The sequence below is a fragment of the Galendromus occidentalis genome, unplaced genomic scaffold (assembly GCF_000255335.2).
Source record: "Galendromus occidentalis unplaced genomic scaffold, Mocc_1.1 scf7180000077515, whole genome shotgun sequence".
NCBI lineage: Eukaryota > Metazoa > Arthropoda > Arachnida > Mesostigmata > Phytoseiidae > Galendromus > Galendromus occidentalis.
In genome coordinates this window covers 324,653-351,628 of record NW_003805503.1, presented here as the reverse complement: position 1 = coordinate 351,628, position 26,976 = coordinate 324,653, and the positions used below count along the sequence as shown (strand labels likewise).

Sequence of the window (26,976 nt, the reverse complement as noted above, 5' to 3'; positions counted from 1 at the left end):
GACATTTCCGTCTGATGAACTGTTCCGTATCCGTCTTCCTTTCTGATGGTCAAACGGAGCCGTGGTATGCTTTTTCCATGTTGTTGTTCTCCCCAGTTTCCGATGCATGCTTAGCTGTTTGCTTCTTTGCTTGGCTCTTATCCGGTGTTGCAAAGATCTTCTCTCCCCAAGATTTCCGTTTAATTTCATAGATTTTTCAGATTCGTGGCACTAGCAGGTCGGATGTCAGAGACCTGAGGCTCTTATCGAGTCTGTGGTCACAATGACTGTGGCCCGTAGCTGTCGCTCCGATCCCGGAGAACGGAGAGCGTCGTGTTCTCGTTTCGTCCATCCGATGGTTGCAGTGAACTCGCTCGGGAGTTAGGCATCGATGGATTTTCAATGATGCTCGAGAGCTCAGTACGGGCCGAGCTTAAGAGAGCTTACTGCTTAGGGGCTGTTGGGATTGAGGGGGGAGCTGCCAAAGACATTCGGCGTTGTCCCCCCGGAGGAGCCCAGAACAGCAGTCGTCTGACCGGGGTGAGTTGTTGCTATGCTATCGGTTCCTTCTTCTCCAACGGCGGTGCCATAGGAGGGCTGGGCCCTGCAACCAAAGAGCCAACTGTCAGACGCGCACGCTCAGCCTTGAGAGCGTGAAATAGAGACGGACCCATCGGAGGACGGTTCGACGGGACGATGGGCGAGTTTCCGTCAGACTGAGTGATCGAGCGAATGAATCGGAGGGAGTGATGATGATGACAATGATGATGATGATGATGTTGATGATGATCACGATGATGATGGTGGTGTGAAGATGCGTGGGCGGAGGGTGGATGCAAAGTCGGGCTAGCGAACAGGGCAATCATGGAACCGACCGGCCGACCATCCGTCCTGATAAACGACGGGAGTCACTGCCGTCCGTCCGCCTGACCGCGCAAACACCCACCGACAGATTCAGCCGTCGTTTTTAACCGTCTCCGTCTAGTAGAAAGGCTCCTCTCAACTGATGATGGTGTCGTCGAGCTCCTCTTTGGCGCAGGACCTACCTCCTTCATGATGGTGAGTCTCGTGTCTCTGATCGTGAGCAATAAAACCGGAGAACAGCTCCATTGGTATGGGGAACACGATGGTGGAGTTCTTTTCTGCCGCAATCGACGCCAACGTTTGCAGATAACGCAGTTGCAACGCTGACGGTGTGTCCGCGATCACCTCAGCGGCCTCCTTCAGGCTCCGGGAGGCTCTTTGCTCTCCCTCGGCGGCGATCACCTGTGCGGATCGGGTGTTATTCGAGATTTCGCTGGGAGAGGATTTCAGGGATCGGGGATAATTATTTGTGTCATCGCTCGATGTTCCTATACAAGTCTCTATCGGCGGAGTTCAGGTAGCTCCGCTGTCGGAGCTCGTGAGAAAGATTCCTTACCTTGGCTCTAGCCTCTCGGGCAGCTTCGGCTTCAGCCGCCATAGCCCTCTGTAATTGTACTGGCAGACGAACGTCTTTTCTGTAATGATTAATGCCGGCGCATAGTATGAAGTCACGGTGGACGCTTGCCAAAGGCCAGAGGGAGGAGGGCCACTCCGCCCCTGTAATAAGTTTCTCCATACGTGCGCCGAATCGTGGACATTCGTGAAAGATGATGCTATATGCCATGACCATGACTAAGGAAAAAAGTGATCGGGGTACTTACATCTCAACTCGCTCCACTTTGACACCCCAGGGGTCGGTTGCTTCGTCTAAACTTGCCTGCATCACGTGACTGATCGACTCTCTTTCAGAGAGGATTTCCGACAGGTTTTTGGTACCCAAGACATTACGCAGTGTAGTGGCCGCCAACAGTCGCGTCGAGTGTCCGTAATCCTCCACGTTGGAGACGGCAATGGTGGCGTTTGAGATGCGGTAGTATACCACGGCATCCACCGCCACTGTCACTGAATCCTTGGACAAAATCTGGAAAAACACAACGGCGTTTCCGTTAGGCTCGGATCGAGAATCGGAAGCTCGCGAGAATTTATTACTACCGGCCACTGTGATCATCGTTCAACGAAGTTATCTTCGATGAGGAACAGAGGTCTGCGGATCGTGAGAGGCGGGACAATAGATAAAGGAGCGCGAAATTATAAAAGAAAAACGTCTGCGATATTGTGATCTGTAAGATCTGTATGCGAGAGCGTGATCGTGGTCCAGGAAGAATCCGGCTTGGATTCATCTTGAACGATATCGAGTATCCTAGCGAGCTGCTCCGACAAATTCCGAGTGTCCACTAAAGTCCAAGTCTCTCGAAATACCGGAGAAAAGCGAATCGGAGTGTGTTCGCTCGCGTGTCCTCTTGCGGCCCGATTTCAACCGAGGGATATGCATGCACGATATTTGTAATTACTCGGCCCTCTCCCGTCCCTTCCGAATACAACTGATCCAACATTTTTAGAATTACTCTCATTGTCACCAGCTCATCGTCGTTCCCGGTCGTGAAGCGGAAAGGGGGCCGATTTGCATGGAACTGCTGATAAATGTGATCATCGATGACGGGCCAACGGACCCTAGGGGGAACTTGGGATGACGAGCGGCTCTGTCGTTATTACGGGCTGGTTCGAGTGAATGGCGAAAGGTCCCACGCGGACCTTTGTCGAATAATACTTGTGAAGACGACGAGGCGAGTTGGAGCTTGCGAGAGACCCTTCCTCACCTCTAAAGTGGACTGCTTTTATGAAGGCTCAGTCTGTGAGCCTTTATCTGCTTTGAATAATTCGGCTCACGAATTCAGAGGTTTTCCCCACTCATTAAGGGTCCCTTGCTGCCGCTTTTTCGGGTCCGGTTGTTGATTCCTCAACCACCTGCATTGTTTCGTTGCAAACCGGACCTGAGGCGTTGTCCCTCAAAGAGGAATCGCCGACGCACTTTTACAGCAACTCAAATATTCGAGTTCGTCCAAACATAGGACTAGAGCTCCATCAGCTCCTCTGTGTATTGCATATTTCATTCTCTATCGGAATGCCATCGTCGGGCTTCCTTGCGGAGTCTCCCGTCCTTCCGTCGAACGGCGCGTGTTGAAGCCTGATTCCGCACGACGTTCCTTACGTCGAGAGAGAAGAAACTAGGAAATTTCAAAAATAAAGTTCCTCGTCTCGATCGTTGCGTAATCCGACCGTTCAGCAACTCGCCTTGCGAAAGAGGAGGCCAATTGGCAAAACTTTTTCCTCTCGTCTATCCCGGGAAAAGACTTTTGCCTGGCGGTCGCATCCGGAGGGAGGTCGACTCCGGCGGAGGGAGCAGAAGAAAGACGACATTTAAAAAGTTGTGGAGATAAATTGAGGCGTCGAACGCTGCCGTCGCTGGCGGCAAAGGTCTCCCTTCGACGAGGGGCCAATAGGAGCAAGGAAAAATCGAGAAGAGAGCGGCAAGGTGCTTGGATGAGAAAGCAACGGCTCCGTTTTATTCCAGCGCGTCTCTCTTCCATTCATCACCTAATCACGGCTGAGATATCCCTTCTCGGATCTCTTTCAGCCACCCGCCAATTCCGACTGTTCTCACCCGCTGTAAAACTAGTTGGTTGGTCGGTCTTTCGTTTGTTCTCGCGTTGGTTGGTGTGTGCGCTCGCTTGTTCCTTTTTCGGTCCGCAGAGTCTTTCAATCTCGAGTTCCCTTCTCGATCTGCATCGGTGGATACTCAAAGTGTTGATGAAACAACACCGGGCTACAAAACGTTTGGGGAGATGCGCATCTGTTTGGCGGCTCTCGGTGTATCGAGACCTGCAAGTCGCGATCCCGTCTGTCTCGGATGTTCGTGGTGATGTTGGTATGCGTGTGCACCGCTGATGAAACGTTGCTCTCCCATGACGATGACAAATCTCATCGAACCACTCTGCCCGACTGTCTCGGGTCGCCACCGCCGCACCGGCACAGAGATTACGGCCGAGTACTTCGGATGCAGGCATCGTCTCGGCGCACTTTGATTATCGCGCGCTCTGGGCCGATCTCTGTTCCCAGGCCGCAGTTCTAGATAGAGCTCGAAGCGCGTACACATTCATGTCTGTCTACGCTAGGAAGGAGTAGTCCTTAAATCTCTTCCGGACCATTTCGGAAATTTGAGATATGGCTGTCAGTCGGTTCGTCGGTCAGTTACTCCAACGAGAACGCGAGGCCCCGAGAGAAGAATAGTTCGCCATTTAAGGGAAAAGAAGCGAGCCAGGAAGGCCGATGTCGTAGCGGGAATCGTGGCTTCCCGTCTTCTCCTGCTCTCTCGGACGTAGCAGGCTCCTCCGTGGAGGGGAGAAAAAAACATGGCTGGCTTCCAAGAGTGGCTCGGATGGCTTCTAAAAAGGAACACCAGGAGCGGCTGGGAGCGAGTCGACGGAGAAAGTCTGATGTATGATCAAATCTTAGCGAGTTTAAGCCTTCTCTCAGTAAATGCCCTGCAATGGGAGCATAATATTTTAACCCTAAGGTCAGAGGAGAAGGTCCTTTGTTACGAGCTGCTGTCTCGCAGGAACGCTTTCTGGATTTTGCTGCTGCTAGGCTCCGAGGATTTGTGGGAAGTACGCCTGCGCGCTGTCGTTTGGACCTTTGCGACGATTCTACTGCATTATCATCTCGCAAGCGCGCGGGCGAGATACCGGGCCTACGAAAGCGAGAGAGCAAACGCTTCATCCGCCCTATTCTGCTCGGCGTTTCTGAGCCGCTCGGCTGGCCGAGTGCTAGACTGATATACGGCGGAATTGTGTGACGGATGTGATTTCGTGACCGCGTATCGGGCTGACGCTCCACCTCTGCCATGCAATCTCGGCTCGGGTGGCTCGGAGGAGTTGGCGTGTCAAATGATGGAATTTGTAGAACCAAACGTTGGGGATGAATTACTCGAAGGGTGGAAAAAACAAGCTCTCGAGTTAGAAGACACACTAACCCATGCGTATGTATTTGTTAAGGGTGGCACCCCATAGTATACGTCCTCCGCTAACGGCGGGGGCGGTTCAGTTGGGATGAACGCCGATAGATATGCAGGCGCCGTCTCAGCACGGAACGGGTCAGCTTGCCCCTGCGCAGCGTGTGACAAAAAAAATTTCATTCGGTTAATTCTCAATCCACACGATCTACCATTCTGTTGTCTACGGCTCTGGTGCTGAGCTTCTGCACCCTTTCCCCAGATCAGAGAGCGGATCAGGGTTAGACAGACTTGTAACTTCAGACTGCACGCGCAGGGGCCGCCTTCTCACCCCAACATGAAACGTCCTCAGAAACTTCGGGAATAGGTAATTATTGTAAACGGAAACCCTTAGTTCGTGTGTTTTCCATCCGTGAGCTCGGGAAGATCTCAAGCCAGGTCTGAGAATCCTCAGCAAGCCACGCGTTAAGACAAACTTAGGGAACGAGGAGCGGGAAAACGTAAACAGAACGGTAATGATCCGACTGCAGTGCGTGCATGATCGCGTTTTCAAAAGATTCCCGAAGCATTCTCAATGGGTTGCTAAGCATTCTCCGCGGAGGCGAATTGGACTTCAGCCCGAGGATACCAGTGAGAGTTCTCCGTTGGCATTACCGCAAACAGGGTATCGACTCTTGGAGGAACGGGATTCCCTTGCGTCAAAGGAACCCGGTCCGCTGATCCTGGGCTTGGATTCGCTCCGAATCGTCTAGATGATAGTCATTTCACCGATTGATACACCTCGCCCGAGAGACACCGTCGCTTTGTTGCTTTCCCTCAGAGCTTCAGAGAAAGGCTCATCTCCTAAGAGTCAAATCTACGGGCTCGGATATTCCATGGGCAGGCGCATGAAGAATAACTTTAAGAATTTCAGAATACAAGTTGTTCCGGAAGAATGTATAGAATACAATCGCATCTGTTTCAAAAAGCCAAATAGTTTGTGCAAGGAAGCGTCATTTGAAGTTTCGGCAACCTCCATCCATCCCCGCCGCACCGCATCGAATAGCCATCGAAACCTTCATTCGTCCGCGAAGCCCTGTCGATGATCGACACATTGAACCCCATGATTGCACTCTACGAGGGGGGGTTCTAGACGCCGCAGTCAAATTTTGTTTATTTTCAATAATTTAGAGAAAGCATAACAGAGCGCCGCGTGAGAGAGGGCGGGGGTGGGGAGGGGCGATAGAAGAACGAGATGAAACTTTTGACGCAGTGGTGCCAGCCAGCGACTTCATCTGACGACGAGCCACCGAGCGAGTACGGAGCGCTCTCGAGTGAGCCATGCACCCCCGAAAACTCTAGGAATCGGAAAAACGTGCTTCGGTGCTGATCAAACGTTTTTATCAAGTTTGTTAGTTGGCGAGTGAGTCGGGTCGGCGCTCCTCCAGCGCCCAGAATGAAGCAAGCCGTCGAAGCGTCGCTCTCGATTCCTGTATGTCGCTTGTGAGCCGAGCGCTGGTGAGACAGGCGGTCGGTGGATCGCCTACCCGCCCGCCCGCCTCACTAGTGCGAGGCTGCCCGTAGGCCGGTTAGCCGTGTGGGCCACGGGAACTCTCGATCAGAACTCGCCGACAGCAACCCAATAATGAACAGGAGATCCTCAGAGCTGATTTTATTGCCCCAAAACAGAGACCGCTCTGCATACGGAATCCAAACCCACTTGAAAGCAGTAGTCGGTGATGTGTTCGATTAGTTTATGGCCATGCCGACGTCTTTTCCCTCTATCGACGACTTCTCGAAGCTTTCCGAGAGATCCGAAAACTACACTCTATCATGTACTGAGCTTACTAAGTGACTCGAATTCTCCGGAAAATGGGAAAATCTTGCGCCCACAGCGATCCGCGGATGGAATGTTCTGCCACCTCTGGGATCATGGAGCAATATGGAGTGCCCGCGACCGACGAACAGTGGTACCGCCAGCCCAGCTTGCCCCCGTCGGGCAAGAGCAGTCCACAATTCGGATGCATCGGCGTCGAGCTTCCAAGGAACTAGGATGGAGTGCCCAATTTTTCCCCCAGTGTAGTGGATTGAATCCATCCCACACCTCATCTTGTGCCCCTGTCGTGGGCCGCGCGATTTTCCAGCACGCGTAAAGCTCCAGACCAGGACCAAGAACGTGGGAAAACTTGTCGTCTCTCGGGGGACGCCTAGCGTTCCATGAACCGCCTGCCGGTAGCTCCGTCGAGGCGTTCCCGGCCCAGGATTTTCGATTCCGAATTTCGTGACGGCACCCCGCGCGAATGTTCGGAAGTGCAGCAGCACCCCGCCCGGAAACATGAGTTTTGGGACTACCCGCTCCGGAGCGGTGAGATAGGTACATACGCGGGGGCGTGTGATGCTCGTTCCGTCCATGTTGGGATCGGGTTCGCTTTATACGAATTCAGAAACGACCTTCCGTCCCGTCTGATAGATGTCATTCCTAACGAGCAGATAAATGGTCTCAGCGTCATCGAATGCGACGATCGTCGGAGTGTTGCAGCTTGAGTCATCGTAGGGTTGTTGAGGTTGCTCCGCGAGGCGAGTGCCACTGGAGAGGATCCCAGTGGCGGCGACGATCTAACTGAGTCGAGGGTGAGATGAGCTTTTGAGGAGTACAAACATGCCGACTTTCTGTTGTAAACAATGTTGACCCTCGGAAAGGGAAGCTTCGACGTACTTAAGAAGAGGAATTCCGACCGGACTCTAGTTTGTTCCGTATCAGTGAGTCAGCTTCGCGCCGCTCCGAGTGGAGAGTGACGATTCGGTGCAGAAACTTTTGTGAATCCCGATTTGCCCCTTGGAACCGGCAAAATAGGATCCCAGGGGAATTCTCCCGAGATGATCGTTGAGAGCGGGGAATATCCTCCGCGCGATGCCCCAAGATGTCGTCCGAAGGTGCAAATCACCAACAACGATCCTCGAATGGTAGACGTGATGGTGGACCTGGAGAATCGCGATCTCTGGTACGAGTTCCATAAAAATGGCACGGAGATGATTCTTACCAAGTCCGGCCGACGGATGTTCCCAGACCTGAAGTTCAAAATAACAGGCCTGGAGGCCAATCAGTACTATTTCGTACTGATAGACATCGTGCCCACGGATGAATACCGATACAAGTACATGGGCAAGCACTGGGTGCCGGCGTACAAAACAGACGCACCGGCGCACAAGCTCAACCTGTATTGCCACCCGGATTCCCCCGCTCTCGGAGCGAAGTGGCTGTCGACGACCGTGGCCTTTCCTAAGCTGAAGCTGACCAACAGCTCCGCCTCGACAGACACCCACATGGTGCTGAACTCGATGCACCGGTATACGCCTCGCCTCCACGTCTTCCTCGGCAGTGACATCGCTCGATTGGATGCGCGGAACTTCACGACGTTCATTTTTCCGGAGACGAGCTTCATGGCGGTCACCGCCTACCAGAACGAGGAGGTAACGAACCTTAAAATTAAGTACAACCCGTTCGCCAAAGGTTTCCGAGACGACGACCGGCGGCAAACGACCAAGCGGAGTGCCGACGACGCAGGTATGAACGAGGATCAAGATTCGACGGAAACGAAATCGGTGCGGGAAGACGCGGCCTCCTCGAGTCCGGAAACCCCGTGTTCTTCATCGCCCGACACGGCTATCCAGACGGCAAGCTCCAAAGGCGATCTGCAGCTCGTGCCTGTCCCACATCCCTCCCTCCCTCAGATGACACCGATGCAATTGGACTTGCAGCTCCGGATGCCATATGACCCTCGGTATTGGCCAGCATCGAATTCCGTTTGGAGGGATCTGCTCCACATGCACTCGCATAGTTTCCGTCCCTGGGTGGCTCATGGACCGACACACGTCGCGAGTCCCTTATTCCCGTATTACCCTTCGGGGATCGGCTATCCCAGCCTGTAGAAACGGAGGTTCTTTTGTACTGCTGGCTTTAGTGCAATTGGAATCTAGGTGCTAAAGTGATATCTAGGTTGCGGCGGGTCACGCTTCCAGACATTGTATATACCTTAGTAGCTTTATCCCTAGATAGAATTATGCCTATTTTGGAGAACGCGTTGTGAATTGAACGCACGTTGTTGGAAACTACTTCGAACTTGAAATCTCGTATTGTTGAATAAAGAAAAATAGCCCCCTGTTTCGTCTGATACGATTGTACTCCTTGCGTAAACTCGAGAGCTCGCCGAAATTCGCGCGGGAGCTGTTTCTTCTCGGATCCGGAGGCGCGACACTCTATACCTGCGACACCGGAGTCGGTCGGACTCTTCTTGAGCTCGGACTGATGACTTCGTCCCGACCTGCTCGCGATGAACCTTCGACGAAGTACACGACCCTCTGCTGCGTCATCAAAGTCCAGCAGGAACTCCTCGATGTCTCGATGCTGTTCCATTCGTCCCGGACGCAACCGAGGACGCTGCCAAGGTAGCGATCCGGTGTGCGGCCGGCGCTGAGTGAGACGCGTCGGACGAACAGATGAAAAGGTAGTGCCACTCGAGTTTTGCGCACTCCGATTTACAATACGGTTCATCCAACCGACGCGCAGACGAAATTCTCCGAATCAGGGGGCTCGGATGTGTGTTTTGATGAATCACTCGCGGTTCCGTCAACTCTGTGAAGCCGCCCGTCTTTCGTAGGTACAACCTTTCTGACCGCCCGAAACGCCGCCCACTAATCGCCCGACATCGATGGGGAAAATTGCGAGTGCAGCATTGAGCTTCGGCGATGGGCTCGCCTGACCCGTCGTCAGGGAGACCCGGTCAGTTTTCAGAAACACGCGAAACACCCGCCGGACACGCAGAAGTTCTAGAGGATTCCACGCTCATGTCTTACAAGGCGTAAACGAGTCCGCGGGGTGGTTTGACCCGACGCGACGCAAGATCATTGCAAAGCATTGTGCGAGAGAATTGCAGGGTACTTCCCCGACTCTCGCATCGACCGCCCCTACGAAGCTCAGAACATTCCCATTGTGAGAGAACATGAGGCAGAGGGAACATGCGATCCTATGAAGGCGGTTCCTCGCGAACAAAGATCCGAGCGGTCGCAACCGTCTGCAAAATGCTCGACACGCGACTGCATTTGGAGCAGGGGGCAAACAAAGAGCAGACAAATTGCTTGAATTCGATTCGAGGGAACAACAAGTGTGCATCCGACGATTCAAGCAGTTATCATCCGCGCAAGCAGTCCCCGGAGCGGAACCTCGCCGCAACGACTGAAGAAGGTCTTTGTCAATGATGGAGGCTCGTATAACCGGAGCTCCGGGGCCCGTGGTCCCCTTCGGCAGCTACGGGCGAAAATCGATCCTTTTTTCGCCACAAATGATACAGGACTATTCCCCGTATGCCCTAAACAGGGAACGTCGGAAAAACCGGCCGAACGATTGACGGACTGCCGGGAATCGGACAAGCTTTACATCACTTAAGCGACAGGTTCTCGTCATAGGGTCCGCAAGCGTCACCGAGCGAGGCAGTCGTTTCCGGATCTGGGGTGTCGGAAGACCTCCTAATGACTCCTCCCTCGGATCGTCGCAAGCGGGATCCTTTCATCTCGCTGTAGATGCTAAGCCTATCGGTGTCGATGAGGGCAGTCATCAGTATCCCATCGATAACCTGGGCCGTGGAGGATGCCGCTGCGTGCGGACCCCGCGCTGAGAGTTCGATTGATCAGTCGGCTTTGGTAAGCAGATGAAGCATCAGATCCAAACTCGAATCGATCGATCGATCCTTCATCCATGACGTCGACAGGAACGGAAACGCCGGTCAAGCTAATTGTCGCTCGAGCATCGTCGACTTCAGTGCGTCTGAAGAAGTTCGAGCATGTCGGGAAGGGGCAGAGCAGGCACCCGGATCAGTTCCGCTGAGTGTCTAATTGAAGCGATAAATTGAGGCTTGGCGCGCTCTGGTTCCTGCTTCCGGGAAGTGTCGCCCTGTTTGAACGAACAGCCACTAGCGGCGCATTCGAGACCACTGAACCCATTAGTTATCGAGAGAATTCACTCGGGCACTCAGTTAGTGCGTAAGCCTCAAGCCAAGAGCCCTTCGAGCCATCTCTGCGCGAGATTCACTCGAAGCATATGGTCATACGATTTCACACCCGCCGTCAAACCATGGCTCACCACCGGGAGAGGAGTTCTGACGCGCCTGGGAGTAGCCATTGGAAACACCCTCCCGGAGTCTTGTGGCAATCCATGTCAGCGTCGCTCCCGCTTTGGCCGCTCAACAATCTTCCGGAGCTCTCGGCGCTCGCCGACCCCTACAGGGCCTGTCGCTTATCGTCGTGAACAAGGCGAGCCTAAGGAGTCGGAGGTCGCTAGTCTTTATTTCGGGTGTTCCGTCGACGGGACTACGGACCGACAGGAAGGTCCAATGCGGCACCCCGTCCCATCTGGAATCTAGTGGAAATGCCAGCGGTGGACTCTCACGACGGGAAGGGAACCCTCACGTCCCATTTCGGCTCGCGAAGCGTACGGAATCCTCCAGAGCAGTTGCGCAGTCCTGCGAGCCCTCGACAGGCGGCAGGCGATCGCCATCAATGCTGGCGATTGTCAAAGACGACACGATGTAGCCGCCTGACTGCGTGTTTTAGCGAACGCCTCGGTCCTCCTGACATGCAGCTCTGTCGAGTTGGCGAGCTTGTGCGTGCATTTGACGTCGACCCGGAAAACCTTCCCAGAGCTTCCAGGAGATCTCTGACGGTAACGAACACTCGCCGGAGCGGGCGAACAGCTTTCCATGTCAGTCGAAACAAATGATTCTCCAATAGATGAAGCGAGGTCTGGACGTGACCTTCAATATGGTATATCCGGGAGCAGCCGAGAAATATATAGTCACTGATTAGGCTGAGAGGTTTTCTCAAGCGGAAATCGCGCACAACAGCAATTACACTTCGAGCGAGCCAATCGATGCTCGCTCCCTGGAGGGAGCTGCACGGGCGAAATAATTCCCGTGCTCTGTGTCGCAGCGCTACAAGGGATGGTGGATCGATCTCGGATTCTGAGTTCACACCTATAATGACTTTGTCACCGTTGACGACCTGGCCTATGCTCACGTCCACCCGAGGTCTCGGAAGCAACCGTCAGCATTTACGTTGGATATCTGGATCTGGGAACTTCGAGTAGATTTCCAGACGGTCCGCTACTCGAGCGACCAGAGGCCGGACAGCGGAGCAATTCGAGGCTGGGGCGGCAGGAAAAAAAACCGAAGACAAATTCTGGTCTCCGACCGGAACGTCAACGACATCGCATCGGGAGCCGGCTCGCTCTCTCCTCACGGAGTGGCGGAGTGAGCTGCTCACCTTATCGATTTCGCGGGGTTTCCGCCGCCGCAGTCGTCGAGAAACTTTTCTCGGTCACTTGTCCTGTCCCTCGCGGGCCGGCTGCTCGTTCGCCCCCCTGACCGTCCGACAGCCAGACGGCCTTGTCGGCAACACAGCGAACGAACCAGAAACCAAATGACGTCCTCCGGTCGATGGGTGGTGGAAACACCGCTGGTTCTCACTGGAACGACGAAAGTGGCTTGTGAAGGGGATTGTGGCGGTCGCCATCGGTCCGGTTCGGCTTCGGCCTTCGAGCGATCGAATTAAGAATCATTTTTCCAGTGGCTGGCGGCATTTTACCCCGCGGCCACATAGCTACCCTCATATTTCCCATCGAGAATTTCATCGAATCTCGAACCTCGTCTATGTTGTGAGGGCGGCCACCGGTTTCCCAGGCCGTGGTCCGGAACAGCAGACGTCGGTGTTTCTCCCGAGTCTATTTGGGAGTCGTTCTTGAATCAGTGCGTCCACTTTCAGATCATTCCTTTCGTGGGAGTGGATGAGATCTGGCGGCATCATCCCGGACGGAGGAAGCTACCCGGGGGCGGAAATTCGGACGGGTAAGTTTCGTATCTTTGAAGAAATCAACACCGCGCAACGAAAAAATAAGCCGTCAACTCTTCGGTTCGGGTCGGCAGAGGGTTGGTGCAATTAAACATTTATTGGACCATCAGCGAGACGACAGAGAGCCGCGCAGCAAGGCTGACGACGAAAGAGTTTGTCATAAAGTTTGGGAATTGGCTGGGGAAGTTGCTGGTGACAAAGAATGAAAGACGCCGAACAACTCTCACAGACAGGCTACGAGTGCCGGGTTCTGCGCCAACGCTTTCACAAACTAAAACTCGAGCCGACGCAAACACAAAGGCTCACCCTTGTGAGATGATGAAAGCAAGTCGGTTCGAGGCATCAGACAGAACAAATACTCTTCAGAGGCGCTTCGAAAAATCAAAAGATCTCTAAACTTGGCGGCAACAGTTGCTTGTCGGCTTCTACGCCAGTAACAAACATTCCCGAACTGACGGACCGCCCGACCGACTTTTCTTCCGTCCAATCGGCTCATCCGATTCTCCCACCCATCCGAGCTAGCGACCTCGGCAACGTCGGGACATTCAATGGGTTTGCGTGAAAATTTGAAAAAACAACGACGTGGCCACAAAGCCCCGTATTGCCCCGATCTCCCTTTTGCTTCCAGCATGTGGCGCGAAACGACGCGAAAACATCAAAGCGATGTACTGCGGCGTTCAACACTCGAGGAATATCCTCAAAACCTGGCGGTGAGCCCGGGTCATTGTTTCTGTTCTTCCTTCGGTGCGATTATCGCGTACGATCTCATTAGATGTCTGACCAGCTGTTTGCAGTATGCGGCGATTTTCTGCTCAATCTGACAGAGCCGGCCCCGATGAAAGATCCATGCGACGATCGTGGGAGACCGATTTCGTGGGAATAGGCGCACCCCGTGACCCGCGATTGTGTCTCTACGTGGAACTGTTAAGGAGCGACTAACCGCGAGCCGACGAAGCCACACGCTATCAGTCAGCCATGCATCAAACAAAGTCAGTGGAAGACCAGTCGTCAGCGTATTTCGATTAAGATTCACTTGATTCTCTTCGCACAAACCTCCCTGCCTCGACGGACGGCCACACAACAAGTCGCTTACTTCGTCAAACCGCTCGTCAAGCGATTGATGGTCGTACGACTCTTACGGCTCGGGCCGATTTCCCGGATGCTCGAATTCCTGAATGTAATTCTCTGAACAAGCAAGGCCTACGGTCTTTCAGAGACCCGCTCGTTTTCAAGTGAGCGCTGCATCGACTTCAGCAAAAGCGCCGGAGGCCCGAAACCCCAACTGGGGCCGGAGTCTGTCATTTTGACTCCTGCCTCTGCGACAAATGTCGTGTGTGACCCCAGGCTTCGTCGATAACGGGGAAGGGTGGACACCCAGACGAGCCGCAAGACGGAACTGGGTCGGCTTTCCGTTCCACAAGGGAACAGTTCCCCTGGACCGTCGTATCGGTGACGTCGGTCGGTGGCGCAGGGTCAGGAATGGAAATCAGTGGAAAACGACCCCGGCCGACAAACCCCCCGACAGGCGCAGTTCTCTACGTTCGGTAAGCTGTCGAGCGGGCAAACTGCGTGCTTGCTTGCTTGGTTGCCTGTCTGTCCGCTGAGGGATAAGCGTAAGGAATGCAAGTATCCCGTTTGCAACTCAACATTCAGGATCAGTCGCAAGAGACGGACGACTTTGAAGCGAGCAACGGGGATCCGACGAGCTCGTGAAGAAGAAACTACAAGGAGGAGAAGAAGAAGACGGCTACGACCGAGAGAGCTCGGTTCGCGAGAGCGGTAGAGTACTTCGAACAAACAAAATGTTTCTCCGGATTTGCAAACGGCTGTGACGTCGCCAGAGTGAAGCCGAGAACCCGCTGTCCCGGAACCGGGTATGCCACGACACCACTGGAGCGAAACGGGGAACGAGCAGAAGAGAATCCGGAGCGCTGACTCGAGGCAGGGGTGTCGTGGGGGATAGGGTAAGCATTCGTCAATCCGAAGAAATCCCTTCAGGGTGCCTTCCGAAAACACGAGTGGCAACACCGCGCGCACGGCGCGGGATTCAGGCGAGTCGCGTACACGGCGCGGGAAGTCCGTGTAATACGAGGCATGGACAAAAAGAGGAAGAAATTCGGTCCGTTGTATTAACCGGAACATGTTTTCGCTATTTACCGCTGGTGTGCCGCTTTCATTCGTGGCTTATCCGATGAGAAACGGGGAAAATGCTTAACATCCATTTTAGAGGCGAGCATTATGATGGAATCCTGGGCGAGGAGAAGGAATCCGGTTGTCGTTCGCTGGGGAGCGGGGCCGTGTTCGTCAACAGCGCTGCCTATCCGAATCGTGGAAGGAATCATTTAGGTCGAATAGAATTTCTCGAATTAAATCAAGCTCACGCGAGGTATCCATCGATCATTGGTTCCGTTTCCTCGGGAGTCTCTTTGAACACATTCTGCGGTAACGACCTTATAATCTGTGATTTCTTGATCGCGCTGGGTACGAGGGGGATTGGAGCAAGGTAACAGCTGATCGGTCGCTCTGTTTGTTCATGCGAGTAAGCTCGAGCTTTCGAGAGGCAACAGAAAATCGATTCTGAAGTCAGTCTGAGGAGGCGCAGCAACGTCTCGCGACTACCTCAACTTAACACTGAGTCGAGAACCTCGCCGACACCTTGCCACTCGAACCTTCACAGTCCCCCCGCTCACACAGAGCCCCTCGAACCCTGCCTGAGCGCTGCCATTCACCCCATCGCCAAAGCGAGGCCAATATGTACGTGGTCAGACAGTCCGAACATTCTCTCATGGGTCTCCTCCTAGGAAATTCGTTTGGTTTTTGTTTGCCTTGTCGCTTCCATCCGCCGACTGCCACCATCGCTCCCGCTATTTTATCACTAGAGAACCCTGTTGGGACACTATTGCCATATCTATAGGGGAGTCCGAAGGGAAAGCCGAGGTAGAAGAATAGGGAGGAAAAAATGCAGCCGTGTGCAGCCGATCGTCCCTTAGTCAGTCAGCCGGGCTGGCAGCTGGTGGCAGGCAATGCCACGAATCACCGCAAAAATATTTCCCTCAACACGTTCTCCCTCGCCTCAACATATTCCACTGTTTCCACATTGATATCGAGGCGGGTTCGCTCTCCCTCTTGAGACACGTAGTTCCGGTCGGGCCGAGCCCACCCCACCGCATACTTGCGATGGCTCCGAGCCGGAGCACAGCCGGAGCTGGCGATGGTACAACGGGAAAATATCCCATTGGGAATGTCTTCGTCGCTGTCGACAGCTTCTGTGGCGGCACCCTCACGTAGACTTTCCACCTGCACGATTTTGAAAGGAACGCAGACAAGAGTCGTTGGCCACCAACCCGCTCCTCACTCCTGAGCTTCCTATCCGCGGGGAAGAGCCCCCGGGGACTCAGGAACGAGGAGGGAACGGGACTGGGCAGCATGAAAGAGGAAGGGGAACGATCTCAAAAGGAGCCGACTGAGTCGAGATGTCGTCACCCTGCACGATAAATGTGTCCTCCCCCCCAGTGAGTGCCGATGCCGGCGTGGCGACTGGCTCCCTTGCAATATTTGAACGATGCTCAAGCTACGCACATACGGATCTGTACCGAAGGATACGCTTCGATCCTACATCTGGGGGGAAACGCGGGGTCCAGAGCTCCCTGGACAGTGTGCTCGTCAGGAGGCATTCTAGAAGGAAATTCGTAGAGGAATGACTTGCTGAAAAATCGTGAGTTCGCGGATTCAATAGAGGACTGATGCTGACTCAGCAAGGGGACTTTGCCTGTCTCCGGATGTCATATCTTGCAAATTCAGGAGCGACCGAGAGTTGAATTCCAGTGATTGAAAGCCATTCGGACGCAGCCGTCGCAAAATATATATTTCCCCGGCTTGGAGATGGGGCAGTGAATGAGGGTCCCTCGAAAAGTCTCTCCTATCCTCACGGCCAGTTTTATCTTCTAACCGATGCTCCCGCTTCTGCTAGGTCTTTTCCTGTTCGCCGGGGAACTCGCAAACGACGACGTCCGCACTGACGAACATGGCTCATTGCGTCTTGAACCCAGACCCGGCAACCGATGGTCCCCCCTTCCGTAGATGGTCCCCATCCCCAGGGTAAATTCAGAAGATGCCCACCGACCGGCTTCTCCAGTGACTGGCTGACTGACCGGCTGGTTGGCGCTATCACTGCAACTTCAATGGTGGCTCCGAAACCAAGTGTGCTCAGAACTGCGCTCCTCCAGGACGGCTAGCTATTCAGCCCTCGTCGAGCTCTGAAACCCGCGCGTTCCTCGCCGTTGTGGAGTCTGGCCGTCCGAGCTTAGCTGGCCTGCTGGCTGGCTGGGTGAGCACTCACCCGACTGTGGGCTCACCTACCCTACGTCAAGTCAAGTTGAAGCTGACGGAAATGGGGAGGATGAGGTCGACGGGTCGTTGGCTTTCGTGTTTGCACACCGTTAGCTCGAGCGAGCGTCTTGTCATACGGCCTGGCATTGCACGTAAGCTTATTAACAAAGTGCAAAGTTACAGCGTAATTCGCTCCTAATCTATCCCACTGCTTCTTCGACCCGTCCTGTTGGTGTCACTTCCAGATAAGGGGGAACGGCTGCTGGTTCGCTGCGGAAACGAGCTAATGAGCACGGGGAAATGCAGTGCGCGTGAGAAATTTTCGCTTCTCGAATACAACAGTGTAGAGGAGAAGTTCGACCTGTCAGACTTCCCCTACGATATCGTATCCGGCGAAATCCGATTTCGTTTTCGGCTCATCGTCGTTCATTCCAGGGGAATCGAATGGGGATAGTATTGGAAGACGCTGATATCAAGTGAGAGCTAGGTGGCGGGGGCAGAATATTTCCGCGGTGATTTGTGGCAACGGTTCGCCGGCTGCTTCTTCGGATCGGGCTGGTCTGACGATTGGATTTTTCCAACGCTCCGAATCGCCCACGACCCGGTGAGTTCCCTCCGCTCGCATCCGTTTTTCGAACTAACGTCGGGATAGCTCCTGACTGATGTGAGTTCTTTATCAGTGGGCGCCGCCGGCAGCGAGAGACAGAATGAAGGATCGTTAAGGTTGTGTGCCGAGCGTTGCAGAATTCACTTGTTAGCAGCTCCCCGGCGGAGAATCCACTCCTGGCTCGGAGGAGAAAAATGTCCCTGGATTAAATTTCGGAATGTCGAAGTTGATTTCGGAGCTGATCGACCGTATCCGCCACTGCCTGCCCTCGGAGGCAAGCCAGCGCAGCCAGCTCGCAGAGAAGGGAAAAAGCGATCAGCTGTTACCTTCGTTTGTTTCATCCGAGCCAGGTTGTAGCTAGCCGGGGAGCCGGGGAGCCGGGCCGTTAGTCAGCTTCGGGAGGAGGCAGACGTGTTGGAATTACGCATCTAAAACTCGTTATCGATGAAGGCGTCGAAGCAGACTCCACTGATGATGGAGATCTCTGAAGAAGCCAAGTGGTCGCCTGCAGCACGGCGACTTGCCTCGGATGCCTGTTAGGCTATCGATTTCGCGGGAAGGCGCATCCCCAATGCCCCCTCCCCCCTCCCCGGACACAGAATCTCACAGACTCTCTAAAAGAATCTCGGATACACAGTCAAGGGGAATCGAGGATTCCTGCATTCTCGACCCCTTCCCACGCCGTACTGTCCGAAAATTGGAAAAATCGACGGATTGTTGCGGTCATCGGTATTCGACGAAAACGCGTCGATGGAATGTTCCAGGCTCAAGATCAGATCCATTCTCGTTTCACCGCCTGCGAGCCGGGACTCCGAGATCTATGGGGCTCCCGAGATCCAGAATCCGGTCCCGGGCGCAGGAGGTTGCTTTCGATTGGAGTCCGCTTGCTCACATGCAGACTGGGCTCGAAAGGCGATGTAGACCTCGAGGGCGACCGAAAAAGACGCGGCATGGAAAGAGGAAGCGAAATAGCACAGCGAGGGAAAGGAGGCAGAAAAGAACGCCCCGGAGCTCGACTGCCTTCCGATATAGAAGAGGTCGCCTAATGATGACATATAGTGCAAATTTCAATGAAGCCCTTCAAGTGATTTAGGTCCCCGGAGGCGGACGTTCTTCCAGTACGTTTAGGACGGCTACTCCGGTATCTTTTGAGGAGGATTGATAGCGGAGAGACACCCAGCGGAGAGCCCAGTCAGCCGAGGACCGAAGAGCGCTCACGCACACGCCAAGGTCGAACCTTCAACAATGTTCGGGCCGGGCGTCGGATAGGCAGTCTCAGCCTTTCCATCGGCACATCGGTAACTTATCTGCGAGCCCGGAAGGGCGTTATACCGTTATCAAAATCATTCCCCAGTCCAGGGCGTTTTTCGACAGCCGCTTTAATTAAGTCTTCTCAATTGACGGTGAATCCAGGAAACAACATCGCTGGCTTCTAAATGCTAGTGTCGGCTGTTTTGTTTCCCGGTTTGCAATGAGGAGCTTTATTAGATTATTATTCTCGCTTCGCGGGACCCCGTATCGCTGCACGAGACTCACAACGTTACAAGCTCGTTCTATTCTGTGAACAGCCTCGTTCTCGCATCCTCGTACCCGCCCACAGAAGGACCGAAGGGAGCGGAGGAAATGAGGCCCCATGCAAGTTCTTCACTTACCGCGGTGAGTGCGAGCACTGCCAACCTAAAAAATTGGCCGCGTTTTTGTGCTCGCCTACACCGGTGCAAACAGGGTATGAAGTTGAGCTCGCTTGAGGCTTACCCCCCGAGAGGCTTGATACCACTTGCTCGAAACTCCAGCCCGGCCGACGCTAAAAGCACACATGCCTCTCCCGGCCGTTCTCGAAACCTCGGGTGATCCCTTTCGCTTTCGTCCGGCAATCCGACCACCGACCCTTCTTCTTCAGGGGAAGTCGTCACCAAAATCGTTGGTTCCACTCGTTGCGAGCGCTGCCTTGCTCTTTTTCGGAGACCGCGAGCACCACAGTCGCATCCACTAGCGGCAGTCGCCCACGGTCCACTGTGTGCTCGGGGAACTCGGAGCGAGCCCCTCAATGCGTTGTATCTGAGCGAACGGCGGTTTGTCTCTGTTTTCTTTTTTCCACAGGACAGAGTTTCAACCAGCTCTCGGAAGGGGTTAGTCGCACCAGGCACTCGATGAGGGAGATCTTTTCAGGCTCTGTTCAGTGAGCCTGAGCTGGCAGCCTTATTACCGGCGAGTGCGTCGCCGGAGCCAATTTAGTCTCATCTTATGAGAGCGATAGGGGGCGGAAAGGTTAATGGCGGCGACGGCGACCTACGCTGTAACGCTTCCAAAGAGAGTCAGTGCCTTCGAGGGGTTCGCTCCGGAATACCGACGGAGGGAAACAAGAGGGAAGTTAACAGCGGTGAGCACCGATCGAGACAACGACGGAGCGCCGGAAGAGCTAAATATTTCCCGAGGAAACTCCGATAGTACCGCTGTTGAAGGGGATCCTACTGCTGCCGCTTCATAACGGCACAGCTGTGCCTGAGGACAGACAGGTAGCTACGACGTCGTCGCCGGTGGCTTGCTCGTTTCTTCGCTCGCTCGCTCGCGAGAAACGTGGATGGATAGGACGAGTAGGGGAAGGCAGGCATGCAAGAAAGCCGGCGAGCCGAGTCACCCCGCTGGAGCCCTCGAAAAAGTAAGTGTGTGACAACGTCGTCCCCGAGATTTTCTTTCGTTGACGCTTTGACAGCTTGACGCGGCTACCATCCGCTTCGGAGCGTCGAATATGACAACGTGAGTTCAGTCCTCCTTTCGACTCTTCGTCCCGTATGCGTGACGTACAGACACCTAGCCAGACAGCTAGTCGTAGTCAACCGAACAGAACGCTGCCATTGTTCGACACTCGAGTTCGAGTCGCAGGGGTTTCACTCGAATCCTCTCAAACGTTGGAGGTATCCATCTTCTCGACTTCCCTCAGCCGAAAAAGGAGGACACAGTGTCTGATCCAGCACCGATCGTTCCAAGAGCCTCCGACACGATCGACCCGATTCCCTCTTCCTCGAATAGGATCATATCAATGTAAAGCTACCTACATTTTATTTGGTCATGATCAATCATTGAATCACCGGATTCGAGTTTGAACTCGCAAAATTCTGTATGGAGCGCAATGTTTTGCGTTGATCTCCGAGAGGTTTAGCCATGGGCGTGTGTTCCGTAATTTTTTTCTTGTCTTTCATTGAGGGCCTTATCAAAACGCGTTCGACTCCTGACTCCGCGCAAAGCTAGCCTCTGCTGTTTCTGATTTGACTGAATGCAGCTATCGTGATAGGGATAACAGGCAACTGAATCCAACGTGTCAACAAAACAAGACCGGCAACAAAGAATTAAAATCGAACAGAAGTCTCTTCCCCTGCAGTCATTCGTCACCGCGGGTCCTCATTCATCCACCGCTCCACAATTACGCTTCCATTCCCAGTAAGAGAGACAGCAGAGGTTCGCTTCCCGCTTCGGAATCTCCCTGATTTCTCAGTCAGCAGGAAAGGATTGCTTCAGTCGATTGTTAAGAAGAGTTCGGGGTGGTGAAGGCGACGACGACGACGAGATTAAAGTCGTTCGTCTCGTTGAGTGATTGAAGCGATCGTTTCAGTCACTTTCAATCGACTTTCCGACTTCACTCCCGCAAACGCGGGGATTTCGAAACGAACTTTGTTTTTTGGTGTCCTCATTCTTTTTTTCCTTCCATTCGTATCGGGGCATTTCCTTCGAATGGAATGGGATTCGTTCGAATGAAAAACCCGGGTCTGAATTAGAAAGTTTAAAAACGAACTACCTAGCTGTCGTTCTCACACTTGAATTTGGAAGCTCGATCCAAGGGTAGGTATCTCGAAGTGAGAAATTCGATTTTCCGAAGGAGAATGATCACGAGAGAGTGATGGCGTGTTGATGCCACAAGACTGCGCTCAGATGAAGAAGTTACAAGCCTACCACGCCCTCGCTGTTAGTCGAACTACTCGGCGGCGGCGGCGGCACGACGACGACGACCGAAGCCAGTGCCGAGAAGAATCGCGAGTTCATTCGTCCGTATCGTCTGTCATCTCTTTGAATGAATCTCAAAAACTCCTCTCTCTCTCTCTGGTTCGATGTTTGAATCGGGAATCAGAATTCTGTATCAGATCTTTTGTTCGAAATCAGAACTCTATTTTCGTTGAAGACAAAAGAATTCATTACTCGATTTGAACCTCATTCGACTGAAAACGTTCTGCTTGTTCTTCTCTGTTCGGTCGAGATTCGACTTCCTTTCTGTGCCCCGGAGAACTTATTTTGAGAATTTTCTCCCATTGAACGACATGTTTCATCCATGCACACCGAGAGAGTTTCAGAAATTTACGAGGGAGAAGCCACACCGAGAGAACGAGAGGGAACTATCCCGAGCGTTTCTTTGCGAAATCGAGGTGCTCATGTCAAATTTCATCCGAGGGAATCGAAGGCAATGCGCTCTGGAAAAGCTGGAAATCGAGTACTCACTTCCTGCGGAGGAACGTCAAATGACACGGTACGAAGATCCACCTTACAGTAGGTGTCGATGCACGGTATTATGAAGAAGATACCTGGAAGGTGTCGCGGACACATTTGAGACAGCCGCTCAGAGCGATTTGATAATCCGGGAAACTCTATTGGAGCTAGCGTCGAATTCCGCAAGGGCGACCGAGTCACTCACCTGGACCTTTGGCACCTCCTCGTAGCAATCGACCCAATCTGAATATGACTGCTCTCTCGTATTCTTGAACAACCTGTAATTTTCAAGGAAGTTAGGATCCGGATCACGATTAACCCGTGCCTGCCCGAACTTCCCCCCCCCCCGTTCTCATGGATTGAGACTGTCCAAAGCGGAGAGAGCCTCCGTGTTCCACTGAGCTCAATGGGGCTCAGGAGAAAGGAGGGAATCCGGGAGAACGACCTCCGGTCTGCTTACGCTGTTTCCACCGCATCTGCTTTTGCTGTCCGCCAGCGAGCGAGGAAAGGCAAGCAACCAGATCGTTATGTTATACAATTTCCTGGGAAGCCACCCGCATCTGCCTGTGAGTGCGCGATATCTATCCCAGTAGAAATTGAGAGGAAATCGCCGGGCCGATTGAGATTCGCCCGGGCTAGATTTCTTTCCCTCCACGGCACTGGGCTTTTTGTCCCCCGGCAGCGGGCAAAGCTGGCGCATCAAACTGACGACGGCGCGGCGGCGAGCGAGCTGCAGTCGCGGTTACACAAACTAACTCGACAACGAGCTGCATCCACCGACGACAACAACGACAGGGGAGATGCCGGCGACGATCTACGAACAACGAGGGATTTCGCGGGAGCAGCATCATCCGATCGGTGTAATGCAATCCGTCTTTCCCTCTCTCCCTCTTCCGTTCCATTGTGGCTAAATAGCGGTGGCACGCACATGCGAAGCGTTTATTCAAATTCAACCGGGCGGCTCATAATTTTTGTGCGTTCGCGGAGCTCCGGTCGCGCCGTCTCGCCGCTATCACGGCTCGTTTTCTACGGCTCACTCTCCGAACCCATACGGGTCGGTCGGTCGCTGGCTGGCCGGCCGGCTGGCTGGCTCGCTTGCAAGAAGGGACTTGCTCATCCCTTTCAAACCGTAACTCACCCTTCATTCATTCATTAAGTGAGGATGAATAAACGGATTCGGGGGTAGGGGGTTGCGCCCGTTTATGCGGTCCCTGAACGCTAGTCACACACAAGCCACTCATTAATCCTCATCAATTACCTATCTGCCCATCAATCTGGCAGGCGGACGAGTGAACGAGCCAAGTCGGTCGAGAGGGAGCCACGTGCCCGCGCAATTCTCCATCCGCACCCGACCAGCAATCATGGTGGCGAAACTCTTTCAAAAATGAACGAATTCAACGGCGTCAGCGGAAAGCGATAATTAAAGACGGAGCATCTCAACCTCGTTTCCCTTCGACGCAATAATGGACGGGGTTGTGGCGCCTCGCGCAAATAAATACGGGGCGGAGAGAGGAACATCTTCCCAGCGCGGATTTCGCTCCGCGACCCGTGTACATATGCTCCTGTTGCCGAACCCTCAGATATTCATCGGCACGCGCTCCAGTTTCCAAGTGGAAACCCGACGCAACCTTCGGTCAAGCGGTCGGAATCACGAAGGTGCGCGAGCACTGCCATGTCTTTGCATTAGGACTCTGTCTTGCTCTTTCAGAGATCTCGGCCGCTCATCGTTTCGCTCTTGACATCTCCAGCCGGGACGCCTGCTTTGGCGACGAAGGTTTGCCGATGTCGTCGTGCATATACACACGATCGGAGTAGCCGAAAAAACGACCGTGGCAATGAAGTCTACGTCAAATTGATATGGAATCGCTGTGGAAACTTTTCAGCAAGAGTCGCTCCTGCCGCCGCCCCGCCGCCGCTCCGAAGTTCCGCGAGCGTCGAAGAAACGGGTACGCGGGTGAGCAAGTGCGCTGCGGGGTATATTTGCCGTTGACGGATTGGGCCTTGTTCAACTTTCTTCGCCGTAATGAGTTCGCTCCCTCGCGTTCGTCTTCTGTTTTCGCTCCTCATTGTTGTTTCGCGAAACAGCCTCCCTTCCCTCCTCTCCTCCCGCCCCGACCCTGAGCGGCACGATAATCCATCTACCTTCATATTCATCAATCAATCAATTTATCTGCTCAAGCTGGAGCTATTCCGCGGTCCGTCTGTCTGCTCATTCGAGCGACCGACGCCGACGGTCGGACGAGCCCCCAACGAGGGAGCGAGCGAAAATGAGAACGAAGGGAAGAATATGAAGGAAAGCAGAGCTCTCAACGTCTTGCTTCGGAGAATCTCTTGAGCCGAGCCCCGGAAATAAAAAGCAGCTCAGCGGAGATCCCTCTGTTTTAAACGCTGGTGCTCTCCGAGAACTACGCTGGAGGAGGTCGGCAGAAAAGGAGTCAGAGAGGATCTTCACAGACATTCCGAGCCTAAAGTCGACTTTTAGTAGTCTCTGAGCGACGATGATCACAGTGATGATGAAGATGATGAGGAAATAGACATTAGAAGGAGCTCTGCCTTGCTTATGGCTCGAACGACGCCGGCTCCGAGGAAGACAGTGTCATTATGACTCCTTTCCTCCCTGTTCCCGTCCGTCGTTCTCGGCTCTCTCGCCAATGATAGCCCTTCCGCGCGAACCTCTCCCCGTGCGCATCTAGACTCCCTCACATGGTCATATACGCGAGTCGTGTATGAATAAACGAGCCACTCGCACCTAAAAGGCTTCCTTGAACTCGATATACCCGATATAATATATTCTCGCGATGTGCTCATGTACATACGCACGCTGATCCCGAACGGTTACGAGCGAAGCTCGACTAGCCCTGCCTCGCAGCGCCTCTGAGTGAGCCGGAGGCCGAGGAACTTAGTGAATTGCGCTACCTACGTACAAAGTCGTGCTATCTGATACTCACCTTTATGCAAAAAATAAGTGAAAAAGGGAATGTCATCATAATTATGAGGATCGAGATGGTTGTTAGGATGTAGGCACATATATCGGGACCCTCGGAAGCGGACGCTGGAAAGAAGGAAAAATGTTAGCCCGGGGTCTCTGGACGTTCGAGAGAGAAGTTTCCCGAGTATTAAACCGATGCCTTTTCTGAGGAACTTGAATAATCCAATGCAGACTCGGTGTTTCTCGATGCGAGGAGTAGCCTTTGCCGCGGTAGAATTCTCCCCGAAACACTTTCCGGCCTACGTACGAATACTTTGTCGAGGCAGATTTGGCCGGAAGACGAACTCACGCATCGACCCGAAGGCTGGTCGAGGGATGTCGGTGCTTGTACCGGCTTCCATTAGCGGCAGCTCTTCTCTAATTGTTTTGTCGCTGATGTCGACCGCAGGCAATCTACTTTCGTACGTTGACCATCTCCGGACATCCATCGTTCGTGTGAAGTCCAACTGTCGATCGTCCATGTTCATAACGAATGACAGCGTGGAAGAGGACCGTCGCTAGGGACGGAACTGTCCACAGAGAGTAATTTTGCCACCGAAAATCCAAACACTTTGATTGCGATCCGTGCGGTCGACCGAAACAGCAGATCGTTCAGCGGTCGATTCCGTCTCTTGATTGGGTCGCTCACGTGCACCGATCGAGTCCGATAATTTGCGGGACAGCTTCAATCACTTTTACCGAACACTGCAGCTCGCTCCATGCCGCCTCAACTCGCAGACGTCAAACACAGAAATTCATTCATGCAGCTCGACGGTCGAGCAGCGAGTCGTTACTTCGCTTAACGGCGAAACAATGACATCGACTCGCGTTCCGTTTAGGGAAGCATTCTGTCCGCAGTGAACAGGGAGAAGCGAGGGCTTGTTGCTTCTACTCACCTGGAGCAGCAGCGACAACAACAACAACGATTTCTATGAGCGGGAAGCTCGTTCACGACCGGAGTCACGATCCCATCCAGCTCCGGGGCAGGACTTTCACAAGAATCACATACAGCCCTGGGTCGAGATCGAGGATCGTGATTCGTGATTATTTGAGAACAGAAATCACACCTGAGCAACGTCGGACTCGCACTCGATCAAAGTCGAAGGATCGGCACGGTTCCAGTGCAGAGGTCAGAGACGCCTAATTCCGAGTCGCTGGACACTCGGGAGACACGGAACTACTCGACGAAATGACTCGCGAGGAGCTGCTCGGCTTCGTGATTGAATGGAGCTATCTATTAGGCTCGACAAGAAGGTCCGACGTGACATTTCGAGCCTGGGGTCGTTCATTTTCCCGACTTCTTCATATATTTTCCGGCCACGAACGGCCGCTAGGCTCAATATCGGTATCTGCGAGAGTTCCGCAAATTTTCTCTCAGGTCAAGCATGACAATCGATTCATAGACCCGTACGGTTTCCGTGTTCTGAATGCTGTACGTGCTCACGACGTACGTGAGGAATACCCATGGTCGGGGAATCGGCAGAGGTCCTTATGCTGTCCGCAAGACAGACCGGCCGCGCACGATTGGGAACGCTTGCAAATTATCCATTACGGCTGTCACGTTTCCCGATTATAACGAATGAATTTAACGATAAGACGGTCGTTGCCCCAGACAGGCACCACGGGTTGGATGGCACACGCGAACGCCCAGGACACGTAAGATCTGATTGCGACCTGCTCCCCTGCTCTTTCGCTTTTCTGTCTTTTGCGTTGCAAGTTCACGGAAGCAGATGGCGGGACTCGGTGTCTGTTAGCCCTAGTGCGAAAGCTCATGCTCCGGCACCGATGGTCCGCGTAAGAGGAACAATTAATTGAATCTTCACTAAGTGCGTCACGGACGTGAGGCACGGGAATTCCCGACGTCGA

At 53.6% G+C, this 26,976-nt stretch overlaps 2 protein-coding genes across 2 annotated transcripts; one reads left to right on the top strand and one right to left on the bottom strand.

The window, feature by feature from the left end:
• Window positions 1-530: 530 nt before the first annotated feature.
• On the bottom strand, window positions 531-25,592 carry LOC100903954 (band 7 protein AGAP004871). The gene is made up of 9 exons (XM_029112555.1): window positions 25,421-25,592; window positions 25,091-25,206; window positions 22,348-22,420; window positions 22,155-22,237; window positions 4,874-5,005; window positions 1,665-1,924; window positions 1,400-1,478; window positions 1,026-1,245; window positions 531-583 (listed from the first exon to the last, which is right to left on the bottom strand). Exons 1-9 carry the CDS (start codon window positions 25,590-25,592, stop codon window positions 531-533), a joined length of 1,188 nt encoding a protein of 395 aa, XP_028968388.1.
• LOC108864784 (T-box transcription factor TBX3-like) lies at window positions 7,614-8,999 on the top strand. The gene has a single exon (XM_018640992.1). The coding sequence runs from the start codon at window positions 7,709-7,711 to the stop codon at window positions 8,759-8,761; it is 1,053 nt and encodes a 350-aa protein (XP_018496508.1). The 5' UTR covers window positions 7,614-7,708; the 3' UTR covers window positions 8,762-8,999.
• Window positions 25,593-26,976: the final 1,384 nt, after the last annotated feature.